At 36.1% G+C, this 12,839-nt stretch overlaps 1 protein-coding gene across 2 annotated transcripts in view; it reads left to right on the forward strand.

The window, feature by feature from the left end:
• TAFA2 (TAFA chemokine like family member 2) overlaps nucleotides 1–12,839 on the forward strand; it is a 541,685-nt gene that overhangs the window by 106,713 nt on the left and 422,133 nt on the right. Inside the window, exon 2 of one of the 2 annotated variants that reach the window (XM_066369326.1) lies at nucleotides 8,409–8,570. The exons of the other annotated variant lie outside the window; for it this stretch is intronic. Within the exon in view, the coding sequence (XP_066225423.1) occupies nucleotides 8,563–8,570 (8 nt within the window). The 5' untranslated portion in view covers nucleotides 8,409–8,562. The remainder of the gene's footprint in view (nucleotides 1–8,408; nucleotides 8,571–12,839) is intronic. 2 annotated transcript variants of the gene reach the window in all.

The following is a 12,839-nucleotide window of genomic DNA, read 5'->3' on the forward strand; positions in this document are numbered from 1 at the left end:
TTGTAGCAGTGAGTATTATTTATCCCTTTAAAAATAATTTTAAATGTTTGAAAGATTTGTATTGTTGCCCAGTATCCCACCAGTTAATGATCAGCTAAAATCCATACGTCATGCAACTTGATACTCAGTTGACAGTCATTACAATGCTTTACACTTCATTGGAAGCTCATTAACAGCACTTAATTGCAACTCTTCAAATGGTGTTTCAAAATCTGCTTCCTAGAGCAAGCAGGTCTGAGACAGTTATGGAAAGGTACTGTGCTTGAACTTGTCCTTTTCCTTCAATTTGACAAGTCATTGAATATGAATAGGTGGGGCTATTAATTTGAGATCTACAAATAATTGCACTGGAGATATGGGTAATGAAGAAAGATCTGAATTACTGGATCAGACTTCCAGTAATTCTAGATCAGCTCTTCATGGGTAGTTTGGTGATCCTCCTCTTCTACACCCTCTAGTGGTAGAAAGATTATAAAGTACACGGTATAAAAATGTGAGGCCTGTGTCTGGAGAATCATTATGTAATGTGTTTCGTGTATTTATGTAAGTATATAGTACATCATGTTAAAGAAGGAGGCAAATTAATATTTGTGTACTGTATGCTAAGCATGTAACAACCTCTGTAATGTTATTTAGTGTCAAATGAACATTCACTGCCTTGAATTAAAAGGAGAAATATCAACATAAAAACTATAGTTGCTTAGAGAAAGAAAAAAAATCATGATAGACTGGAATATTTGCAGAAAAGTTGGATGAGAAATGTCATCTTACTCTGGGACTTTAAGCCAAGTTTTTGTCTTGGCACCTGAGATAAGAAAAAAATGTATCTGTACCTAGCTAAATGTTTGACATGTATTGAGCACTTAACATGCCTGTATGATTAATTTTGTTATATTATGTATGTGAATATTTAAGTATTTTGTTCAGATTGCTTCAAAATGTCAAAACAATGGAGAATAGGCACAAATGTCTGTATGTATGTAGTCAAGAGTCCAACTTTGCCAGCATTATTCAGTCTTAATTAGAAATCTAATTTAGGTCCAAACTGGCTATCTTCTGGATTTGTGAAATGTTTTTAACAAAAGTGGCAGTTTTCTGGAAAGGCCTAAACAACCAAAGAAGAGATTCCTTTGCTCATTTATCTTGATCTAACTGGGAATATTTTCTCTGGAAAATGAAAGTTGCAATTGGAATTATTCATTTTTTTATTTAGAAAAATATTTGTTCAACAAGAAAAGGGAATGCTTAAATGATTTTGCAAAAGGGGTAGAGAATAGACTAGTTTTACAGTTGACCTTGAGGCTCTAGCACTTGGATTAGTGGTGACTCTTTCCAATTTTTCTTTGTTGCCAAAGGAAAATGTCTTAGTCACAGCATTGAAGCAAGCAAGCTCTTTCTCTTTCTAAATCAGCAGTTTGCTCTAAGTGATGCCTACTGGTCTGTTCAAAAACCCTACTATTCTTTAAGCTGTAAAAGTATGCTTCTATTTTCCAAACCAGAAACATATTTTATTTTCTATTTTCTTGGATTTTGCAGTAAAATTTTGATAACTTTGTGGGAGAATGTGAAAATATTCTATTAGATTATGCATGTATAAATGACTGCCAGGAGGTTTTGTGCACAGTCCGATTTTCTATAGCTCATCCCTTATTTGTAGAGAAAGCTTTCGAATCAGTCCATTAAGTATCATTTTTAAATAAATTCCCCAAGAGTTTAACTCTTCCAGACTAGACATTAGAGACTATTTTGAAGTCATGTTGAAATTGAATCCACTGATGAAGCCAAGATCCAAATTGGAACTGAAACAAAGGAGGACTCTAATGTTAAGTAAAATGAGCAGTCACTGCAAGGGCTTGAAGGTAGCTATGTGTGGAACACAATATTTAGGCAGCCTTGTGAAAATTGATATTATTTAGGTAGCACCTAACTCCTAAAGGATAACATCTAAATGATATTTAGCTTAATTTAGAGTACAGGGTACAATGATGTGTGAGGTTTCTGGAAATATCTGTGATTAAAGAACTCTGTTAAGAGAATAAAAGCAAGACAGTGGCAAGTTGAGAGAGATTTGCACATAGGCAGAAGCCTAATTCAATGTACCCACAGCTGTTGATTTGAAAACCTGAACAAATAGTGGACTTCACCTAACTTTCAATTCTCATGTTTTTTTAGCAATTACTTTTTCAGTTCAGTGGTTTTTAAAAGATAATTGGGATACTTCTGTGAACCATATATATTTAAAAGATTGAACCAAGTCCACAGGAATGTAGAGTAGATTCAATTAGCCTAAAGGGATTCATACTCTCTCTTCTTCCTTCCTCCTCATGATGTTACAGCTGAATTTAGACTTGAGTTAAGTCCTGCTGCTCTTCAATCCTGTTTGGCTCATCCCAAGGCTATCAACTGACAAAACCAATTACCAAAATTAAAGAAATCAGCATCAAGCCCTTGGGCATTGCTAGGGTTCTTCCATTTAGGGTAATACTGGAAATCATAGTAGGTGGATGGTTCACAAAACTGAGGCTTAAAATAGTCTAAGAGTTATGGGTAACAGTTGAAGTGCAACAATTCCTTTTGAAACACAACTAATCTTTCCATTTGCTTCTTTACCTGGCATGTAAACTGACAGTCTCCGGTCAATTATCCATCATAGTCAATGAGCCTGTATATATATATATATATAGGTTCATTTTATAGTAAGAGGTTTTAATCTTAACTGGCTTTTAAATATTAATAAAGGGAAATGGTTCTAGTAGTAAACTTTGGTGTTAATTTGGTTTAAGAATTACCTCACAGTTGGTTTGAAATTCTCTTTTGGCCTTGAGGAAATCTGTTGAACTTTAGAATTAAGAAGAAGCTGTGGAGGATTTTTTTTTTCCATTACTGCTGCTCTCCTTTGGATAAAGGGGGAAAAAGCAGTAGCTGTGTGTGTGTGTGTGTGTGTGTGTGTGTGTGTGTGTGTGTGTAGAGAATAGATAGTAGTTATTTATTCAGGCCACATCACCTTGGATTTTTTTCTCAGAATGCAAAATCATATTAAATCTTTCATTTCGTGTCTCAGGAAATGACAGCTTACAAATATCCAAACACATTTCTTGACTTCTAATTTACACAGGGCTATCTCCATCACTTCGATGTATCTAGACATAAGATGTTCCTGTGCCATTATCCTTCTTCTAAAGAAGAATTCTTATGTAGCCTTTGTTCCTCACTTTTAATGTGTGTGTGTGTGTGTTTTAAAAACCCATGACCAGTGCCATGTTTTGTGGAAGCAAAGCAGTTTCTATTTAGGATTCTTTCCCCTAAGATTTTCCCCGAGAGTCTTACCTTCTACTCATTTAGTAGTACACACTCATTGCAGACTCCAGGCTAGAGCTCATTCTTACAGCCTTGCCCGACCGAAGATTACTGTCCATGAACTTGATCACCACATGAACAGAAGTACTAGGGGGCATCATGATATCTACTCCTGTACATGCTGCTTCCTCCTGAAAATGGTTCTCTTTTTCTTAATTTTCTGGCCAGTTACTTGAGCTATCATTTTTTACTTGGCTATTTAATTTGCCTTATTTATTTTTTTTCCTATTGAAGTTTTGAGATGCTTACATATCTACTGAATTGAAATGGAAGGAGGAATATGGTACTGATGACTGTGAACACAAAAGAGTCATGAGTATAACACGGGATACAAAGTTCTGACTATATTTTATCCTTTTTGATACTGTTAATAGACCATCTTTGAAACAAATACCATAAACTTCTTGTTACTCAAGCTGAAGAGTCATTTTTGAATCTTCTTTTTTATTTATTCCCCAATAGCCAGGGCAACTCTGTGATTTATTGTTCAAACTGGGGTTATGTTGAGAATAAAAGAGCCACTAACTCTAAAAGGCACTGGGACAATAGACAGAAATCGGTTTTGTCCCAGGTGAACAGGCAACGTATGACTACCCTATCCATAAATAAATCAGAAAATTTTGTTGGCTTTGCCATCCAAACATATGAATATATATTAAATAAATTCATTTATTCATTTATATTCATTTGTCTTCATTTCCACTGCTAGCATCTATTCTAAGCCATCATCATGTCTGCTCTATACTAACCCCTAATGGATTCACTTGATTCTTGCCCTCCTGTGATTTGTTTTCTACACAGCTGCCAAAATAATCTTTTACAAACAATTACATCACGTAATTCCCTTTCTCTCAAAGGTATCAATGTCCTTAGAAGAACATTTACTGCTTTTCTGGCCTACCATACCTTACCTGTTGGCATATCAATATATTCCTAGGACGCCCTCTACTGGGCCTTCTTTCTAGTTATTCAGATGTGACCTCATGTATTTGTTCTCTCTGTCTGAAATGCTCCCCCAGCCCCAGGTCTTACCTTTCTGAGTTTTATCATCAGAGATCAGAAATATGTCACATCTTCTGCGTATTCCAACTTATTTTAATGCTGTCTTCATCCTTTCTCTTATCATTTTGTCATACTGTACTATTTTTCTTTATAGCCCTTCTCAATATCTGAAATTATCCTACTCTATTTTTAAAGGTTGTGGTTTTAATTGATGTCGACATGTCTTTAATATAACTATTCTGCCTTACCTATGTTTTTTGAAATATGAGATTTATTTTTAACTTTACAAATTATGAGTAAAAGAAAAAATAAATTCTCTGAGTGGTTTTTAGAGTGTTTCTCAAAGCTTTCCATTCAGATATGTGTCTGATATCTCTACTACTTCTTTGTCCAGTTATTACCTCTAGGCATGAGTGTTTATGATAGTCTAAGCATGAGATTAGCTAATTATGAAGGAAAAATTCACCAGAAGTAAATGAACCACTGGAGGAAGAACTTGCCTTTGACTCTTCCTTTTCCCTGTTTGGGGAACAGAATTTCCCTTCTCATAAAAATTATTGAAGACTCATGCCCAAGACTCTCAGATTTTGGAAAACATTTTTTTTTCTTTTTTCTTTTTATATTTTTCTGAAGCTGAAAACGGGGAGAGACAGTCAGACAGACTCCCGCATGCGCCCGCCCAGGATCCATCCGGCACACCCACCAGGGGCGATGCTCTGCCGCGACCAGAGCCACTCTAGTGCCTGGGGCAGAGGCCAAGGAGCCATCCCCAGCGACCGGGCCATCTTTGCTCCAATGGAGCCTTGGCTGTGGGAGGGGAAGAGAGAGACAGAGAGGAAGGAGGGTGGGGTGGGGAAGCAAATGGGCGCTTCTCCTGTGTGCCCTGGCCGGGAATCGAACCCGGCCAGGCCGACGCTCTACCGCTGAGCCAACTGGCCAGGGCCTTGGCAAACATTTTTAACTGTGCATTAGTAAATATGTCAAGAGACCTCTCCCACTTCTTGTGACTATGGCTTTGCTCTTTTCTATTCAGCCTCATTTATGTTATGTCTCTACCTTTGTACTGTGCTATTATAATTAGAGAAGAGCAAATGGAAAAATGTTAATGATTGTCATAATTGGGTTCATTATTTAAACAAGTATTAGATAAGCTGTTAGGTATTTAAGTGTTAAGCATATAATTGTAAAGTGGCTTTATGCTCTCCAAAGCTTTCCTGTAAATTTGACTTGAAAATTGTTGGAGGGAATGGAACAAAGAAAGCTGAGAGAAAATGAGAAGAATGTAGCGCAGTTGCCAGATAGTTTTGTCTCTCTTTGCATACCCAAGTACAGAATTTGATGAAAGGTTGGCTTTTTGAAAATATACTCTGTACTCATACTTAAGCCATAAATCTCTTGAATTTAGTTTAGTTTAAAGATACCATGGGAATACTGATGCATCTCTTCTTATATATAAATATATTTGTTTTGAAGCACACACACACAATGAGAATAAAACATTCTCCAAGTATCAGGCAGCAGGTGGGAAGAACTGAAATTAGATGATAAAAAATAAAAAAGGTCAACATAAACTCTAAGACTATTAAAGTTGAAATGTTCTAGATATTTGGATGACCAAGATAGTCTGTTGAGACTCTAGTACACTAAAGATACTTCTACGCTAGTTTCTCCACTATCTGGCCTTTGCTACATAAAAAGAATCTTTAAAATATATACCACATATTTTTCTGCTGTATGCTAAAACTGTGGGACACAAACTAAAGTTCTTAAAGGAAGAATACATTTTTATTTGTAAAGGATGATTTTGGTTTGCAGTTATAAAAATATTGTTCAAACTCAGATAAACAAATACTCACCCCTACTTAGGTTTGCTTGGCTTTGAAGGTGGGGAGAGGAGGTATTATTTAAAGACAGAGGTTTGGAAAGATAAAACCTGCTATATTTGGCATGTATCCCAGAGAAAAATTTAATTTGATTTTGATTGGAGGGGGGTGTCCAGTAAACATTTTTTCTATTTTATGTAACTCCTTTATAAATGAAAACTCTCTTATAAATAGCAGGAATGTTAGGAGAAAGAAGCAGGTACTATCACTGTGAAAACTGTAGAAACAGTAACAGTGCATTTTCTATTCAAAGATACGATTCAGATCAGATTGTATCATAGTCATATTAGATCATACTAGGTTTATATCAGATCAGATTACTGCTTCAGTTTATAACATTCATTAATAAACATAAAAAATAAGTTCCCAGTGCCTTGAATTTACTTTTTGTTTTTTTAAATTTTATTTACTGATTTTTGAGAGAGAGAAAGAGGGAAGAAGGGAAAGAGAGAGGGAGGGAGAGAGAGAGGGAGAGCAAGCGATATTGCTTTGTTTACTTATCTATACATTCCTTAGTTGATTCTTGTATGTGCCCTGACTGGGTAGTAACATGCAACCTTGAGATATTGAGACAATGCTCCAAACAATTGATTTTGGCCAATTTTCTTCTTTAGTTTCCTCAGTTTAAAATTGATAATAATAATAGCACCTAAAGATTTGCTGCAGGGTTAAGTGGAAAAAAACCATAACTGTAGAACATGGTGGACCCATAATCACTATTATGTGTTAACTTTTTAGTGAGTAAGTGACCCAAATTATTCTCAGAGGCCATATTTTAAAATTATATTGGCTATTCTTCAGAATTCAAATGAAATGTTCCACTGTGATGAATTTATGACTGGTTATTATTTCAATATATGATGTAATTACTGTCATTGCTTGACTCCATAGCCCACGTCAGGACTGTTTGTTCTTGGGGGTACAGCTGTTCCCTGGAGACCGAGTCAGAAGTCACTGTTCTCAGAATTAATATCAGGACTTGATAAGCTTCATGCGAGCAGGGCTGTGTCTTGTGTTGGGGCGGCCCCAGCGCCCCCTCCTGGAACTGTGTTTGTCATTTGGCAGTGTTCAGTGTCTATCTCAACAGCAAGCATTGGCCATGCTATGCCCTGTGCAAAGCAAGGGAACCAAGATAGGATGTTTGTACACTTAAAACAAAACGGTGTTTCCTAATAAAGATTATGTATCAATCGTGGAATAGGAAGTACCTCAGGCCAGAAGAAAAATACACTGAAATCTGGTCTTGCTTCTGTTCCTAAGTTGTTGAGGAAAAAATCATTTAACTTTTCCCAAACTCAGGTTTTTTTCCCACTTGTGTAATGAGAAACGTGATCTATGCTCTATCTATTTTACAAGGATTTTTAAAATTATAAAATTAATGTGACTGTAACTTAAAAAGTTAAAATGATAAAATATTTGCAAAGATGTGATAGTAATTCTACAAATAGAAGTAATACTTCAGAGAAGGTTTTGATGCAAAGAGCAAACAGACCATTTGTCAAAGACGTAGGAGTCTGCTTTTTCATTAACTGGTTGTAGAGGCTACTATTTGTGGATATTAACATGATTGAGACCATTTCCCCCCCTTTTCTGTCACCTAGTAAACTTTATAATATAAATATGTGTGAATGTGTGGTCATACAAAGTGAGAATCATTGTTTTATAAGTTATGAACCTGAAGGCCAGAGAAGTTGAGAAATTCAATAGTTGCACATTGAATGCTGTGTAGATTTTAGAATTTTGTCAAGTTCACATACGTGGCAAATGAAAGAAGCCATTACAGTTGCACACATTTTTCTTTCTCCCCATGTCTGTTGTTCCTTTTTCTAGTTTTTCCTCCTGTCCCTGACCAGGGCATAATTCAATCTAGTGCATGCTTTTGTGATAGGAAAGAATTGTTATAAGTAGGAACGGTAATGTGGTAGACAGAATTTTAAGAGGTCCCACAGGATTTCTCCCCTCTGGTGTACATTGTTAATTCCATCTCTTCAAATGTAGGCCTGAACTATGAATATAATGGGGCTTTAAGAAAAGGCTGTTATCCTTGGTGAGCCTGCTCTCATCAGGGACGGCACTCTTTCTAGAGAAAGATTCAGAGTGAGTGGAAATTTTTTTTCTTTTTCTTTTTTGACACAAGCAAGAAGATCTGTTCCTTGTTTTAAATAGGAAGAGGGCCATATGGATAAGAATGGGAGTGGCCTCTAGGAGCTGAGAGCAACCTCCAGCTGACAGCCAACAGAGAATTAGGAAGCACAGTCCTACAACGGCAGCGAGGCGTTGAATTCTGCCACGTGGTCTTGGAAGAGGAGCTGAGCTCCAAATGAGAAGGTGAGCTGGCTAACACCTTGATTTTAGTCTCTGTGCAGCCTGAACCTTGAAACCAGTGTCTTTGTGCTTGGTCTTCTGACCTCTAGAACTCTGAGCTAATTAACTGGTATTGTTTTAAGCGGCCAACTTTGTGGTAATTTGTGATGCAGCAGTAGAAAAGTAATGCAGGGAGATTAATTGGTTTTGTCATTAGTGTGCTACTTGATTTACTTTTTGTGAGCAGCTTCTTCTGAAGAAAGTGATTAAATTGGACCAGATTAACTTGAATATCCTGGAAGCATTTTGAGTTTGGAATACTAATTTTAGATCATAGATTTAGCAACATACTGTTAAATATTTATCAAGCCACAATTTTGACCCTAACCCCGTAGACCTTTCAGAAATATTAAGTAATTGAAAAATTAGTTGATAAAGTGTCTGTTTATAAATTTGGACATTTTAATTTCATATTATTTTTCTCATGTCGGTTTCCTGCCTGCCTCTGTGACAGTGACGCAGGTGAGTGAGAGATGATGGGAAATGCGAACTCCGAGTTTGCAGAGGACTATGTGGCTGTGTGGCTGTGTGGCTGTGATGGTTGAGATGAAATAGATTCAGATTTATTTGGGGGTCTGAGGCCAGAAGTTCGCCTAGGCTTCTGTTTGCACGAACAGACTATTTGGAGAAGGTGTTTACAGAGAAGATGTCAGTGTCTGGTTTCTGGAGACCGGCAGTTGCAAATGAGGACTTGGCGTGGGGAATACAGCCTGACTCAGACTACCTATGACCCCACAGAGAGCAAGGCTACCATTTTTAAATACTTGTGAAATATGCATATAAATTGGGCTTCATAGATCTCCAGAGGCCAAAGTGAATTACAGTGGGGGATGTTAGGGTTCTTGCCTCCTTCCTCGGGAAGCATGGCATTGCTTTGGTAATTGTAAGGCCATGGGTACACATGGATGTACCTACAGCACTGAAGGAGAAGAAACCATTGATTGAGAGAGAATGCAGGAGGGCCAAGTGATTATTTCAGTGTGGGGTAGGAATTAGAGATAATAAATTTGGAGCATGTTGATTTTGAGATCCCTGTTACATAGAAAAAAGGTTTAAAAAATATGTACTGAGATATTAGAATGAGGTTTATGTTGAAGATGTGACTTTGGTAATTAGCATATTGGTGGCAGTTGAATTCATGGGCGTGGATAGATCATCTTGCAGGGGTATATGGGATAAAAGCTCTGGGGACAGGCAATACTGCAAAGTAATGATAAATAGTCTAAGTTTGGAAGAGAATTGGAGCGAAATGGGGTCCTGGCAGCTAAGGGAGAAATGAGATGTATATTTTGATAAAATTTCTTCATGATTTGTAAATACTTATTTCATAGCTTCAGAGAGATTTAGTGCTCCAGTCATTAAAATAAATTTCTTCTCAAAAATGAGCCACACTCGATACTGATCCTCATTTCTTCAACAACACAATTATTTTCCTTTAACATCACAGAAAGAAGTTATCAAGCATTTCCTCTTTTGTAATTAAACAATTATTACTTGCTAATTTAAAAGGAAACTTTAATTTTTAATTTACTCTTATGTAAGATAGCTTATACAATGACTTTGAGCCAAAATATCAGTAAATATTTTTTTTTTCAGTTAATGAAAACAGAGCACAGAATAAAAGCATCTCCTCACACCATGTTCCTGTGTTTTGTAGCCTCTGAAATCACTAATGTCAAATTAATTCAAAGAACTGTCTTCAAACTGTTGGTTTTAAGGAGAGACCTAATCAAGTCAGCCAACAATAATTTTCTAGGTTGCTGATTAATAAATTTAATGATTTAGCTAGTGTTGAATAATTCCTTTTATGGTGGATGGATTCATAAATAATTATCTAGGACTTGAAAAATATGCAATATTTTTATTTATATTAAATATCTCAGAAAGTTAATTATCTAAATCTAGACTGATATATTGGAAGAATCTAAAATTCATTGAAGTTTTATTTCTAGCAGAATTGCACTTTTGAGCTCTTTTTTCCTCCTTGGAGGTTCCAGTTTCATATTATTTTTTCCCAGAGACTTTGATGCTGCCCTGAGCAACTATTTACATCTTTAGAGCCTCCAGAAAAACTATCTCATCTGAATTCTAGCCCATAAAGATACTTATGGGTATAAGAAATAAGTTATATCTTTATTTCTTCAGCCTTTTGTATTGTATAGCATAGAATAGCTGATTAATTCTGTGGAATAAAGAATTGGGAAAAGTTCTTGTTTTACTTTCATCTTTTGGGAGGTAGGAAAAATATTGTTTAAATATGAGATGAGATTGGTGAGGAATGCTTCTGGCAGGTTCCTGGCCAATACACAGAGAATTATAAGTGGCCTCTAACCTTAGCAGAAGAAGAATTTGGAAGAGTTATAAGGAGAATCTTGGATTTTGTTGAGGAAGATACCTGGAAAATCCTAAAAAACCTTAGGAAGTAGAAAAAATATAACTGTCCCAATTGTTAATAATATAGTAATACAGTTTTTCTGAAATCCAGGAAAGAAAAGTGATTTTCAAAAAAGTTATACATTGCCTGACCAGGTGGTGGCATAGTAGATAGGCCTGGGATGCTGAGGACCCAGGTTCTAAACCCCAAAGTCACCCATCTTAAGCTCAGGTGCATCCAGCTTGAGCTCAGGTCACCAGATTGAGTGCAGGGTCACTGACTTGAGCATGGGATCATAGACATGACCCCACAGTTGCTGGCTCAAGCCCAAAGGTTGCTGACTTGAGCCTAATGGTTGTTGGGTTGAAACCCAAGGTCACTGGCTTGAGCAAGGGGTCCTGGCATGGCAGGAGCCTCCTGGTCAAGGCACATACGTGGAAGCAATCAATGAACAACTAAGGGGCTGCAACAAAGAGCTGATGCTTCTCATCTCTCTCCCTTCTTGTCTCTCTCACTAAAAAAAAAAGTTGTACAGATTTTGCATTGGAAATATTTATTTATTTAAAACATCAATTTCTATTTCTAGTTCCTTAAATCTCACTGTATTACCTTGCTTACAAAATCTAAGAATTTTTCCTAAGAGACTTTAAACTTGAAAGTTCTTTACTTTTCTTTGCATATTTCTTTACATACCATATTTCCCCATGTATAAGATGCCCCATGTATAAGACACACCTTAATTTTGGGGCCCAAAATTTGAAAAAAAATGTATTACATAAAGTTATTGAACTCAAGTTTCATTCATCATAAAATACATACAACTCTTCATCACTGTCAAAACTCCCATCCATTAGCCTGTCCTCATCTGTGTCTGAGGCCAAATCACTGTCTTCATATACTGCCTTGTTCTCAGTTCCATCTATGGCATTTGAAATGCAAACCACTGTATAAGATGCACCCAATTTTTAGACTTCAAATTTTTTGAAAAAGGGTGTGTCTTATACATGGGGAATACAGTAAGTCTGGTGGGGTTTTCAGAATAATATAAATTATAGACACAGACAACAGTATGGTGGTTACCAGAGTGCGGCATAGGGGTGGGAGAGTAGTAAAGGTAAAGGTGATGGAAAAAGATTTGACTTTGTATGATGGACACACAATGCAATGTACAGATAATGTAGCATAGAAATGTACATCTGAAATCTATTCATTTTATTAACCAATGTCACCCTGATAAATTTAATTAAAAACAATACAAATACACCAGGTATACTCAACTATATGAATGTAGGAAAGTTTGATCTTAGCTAATTTTAATAAAAGAACACCAGGCAAATTCACTTTCTTTTGAAATTAACAATACAAATTAGGTGAATTTATTGAGTCAGACATTAGAAATAGCAGCCAAAACGTGCCCCAAAGAGCACAGATTTCTGTGTAGTGCCTTCTGTGTCAAATGAGGGATCTGTACTAGTTGGCAAGTCACTTCACTGCTCTGAATTTTATTTTGTGATCTAAAAAGTTAAAGGAGTGTAATGAAGATTAAGTGAGAATATTTTTGAAAATGTTTCATAAACTATAAAATTTTAGCTCAAAAATATATAATTGCAATATTATCGTCATTGACCATATAATCAGAAAACGATAGTTTTATTTGCAGCTCATGTGGGTGTTCTTGGTATTTTGGTCTGTACTTACTCTTACAGAACTTAATAGATTAATAAGCCTGCAAAAATTAGAAAAGATCCTGGCGGTTGTTGACTATAAAATGCACACATATATATATGTGTATGAATGAATATACATACATACCCACGAATATATGTGTGTACACGACCTTTTAGTTAAAGTAGGATAAG

Source organism: Saccopteryx leptura, chromosome 2 (genome assembly GCF_036850995.1).
Source record: "Saccopteryx leptura isolate mSacLep1 chromosome 2, mSacLep1_pri_phased_curated, whole genome shotgun sequence".
Lineage (NCBI taxonomy): Eukaryota > Metazoa > Chordata > Mammalia > Chiroptera > Emballonuridae > Saccopteryx > Saccopteryx leptura.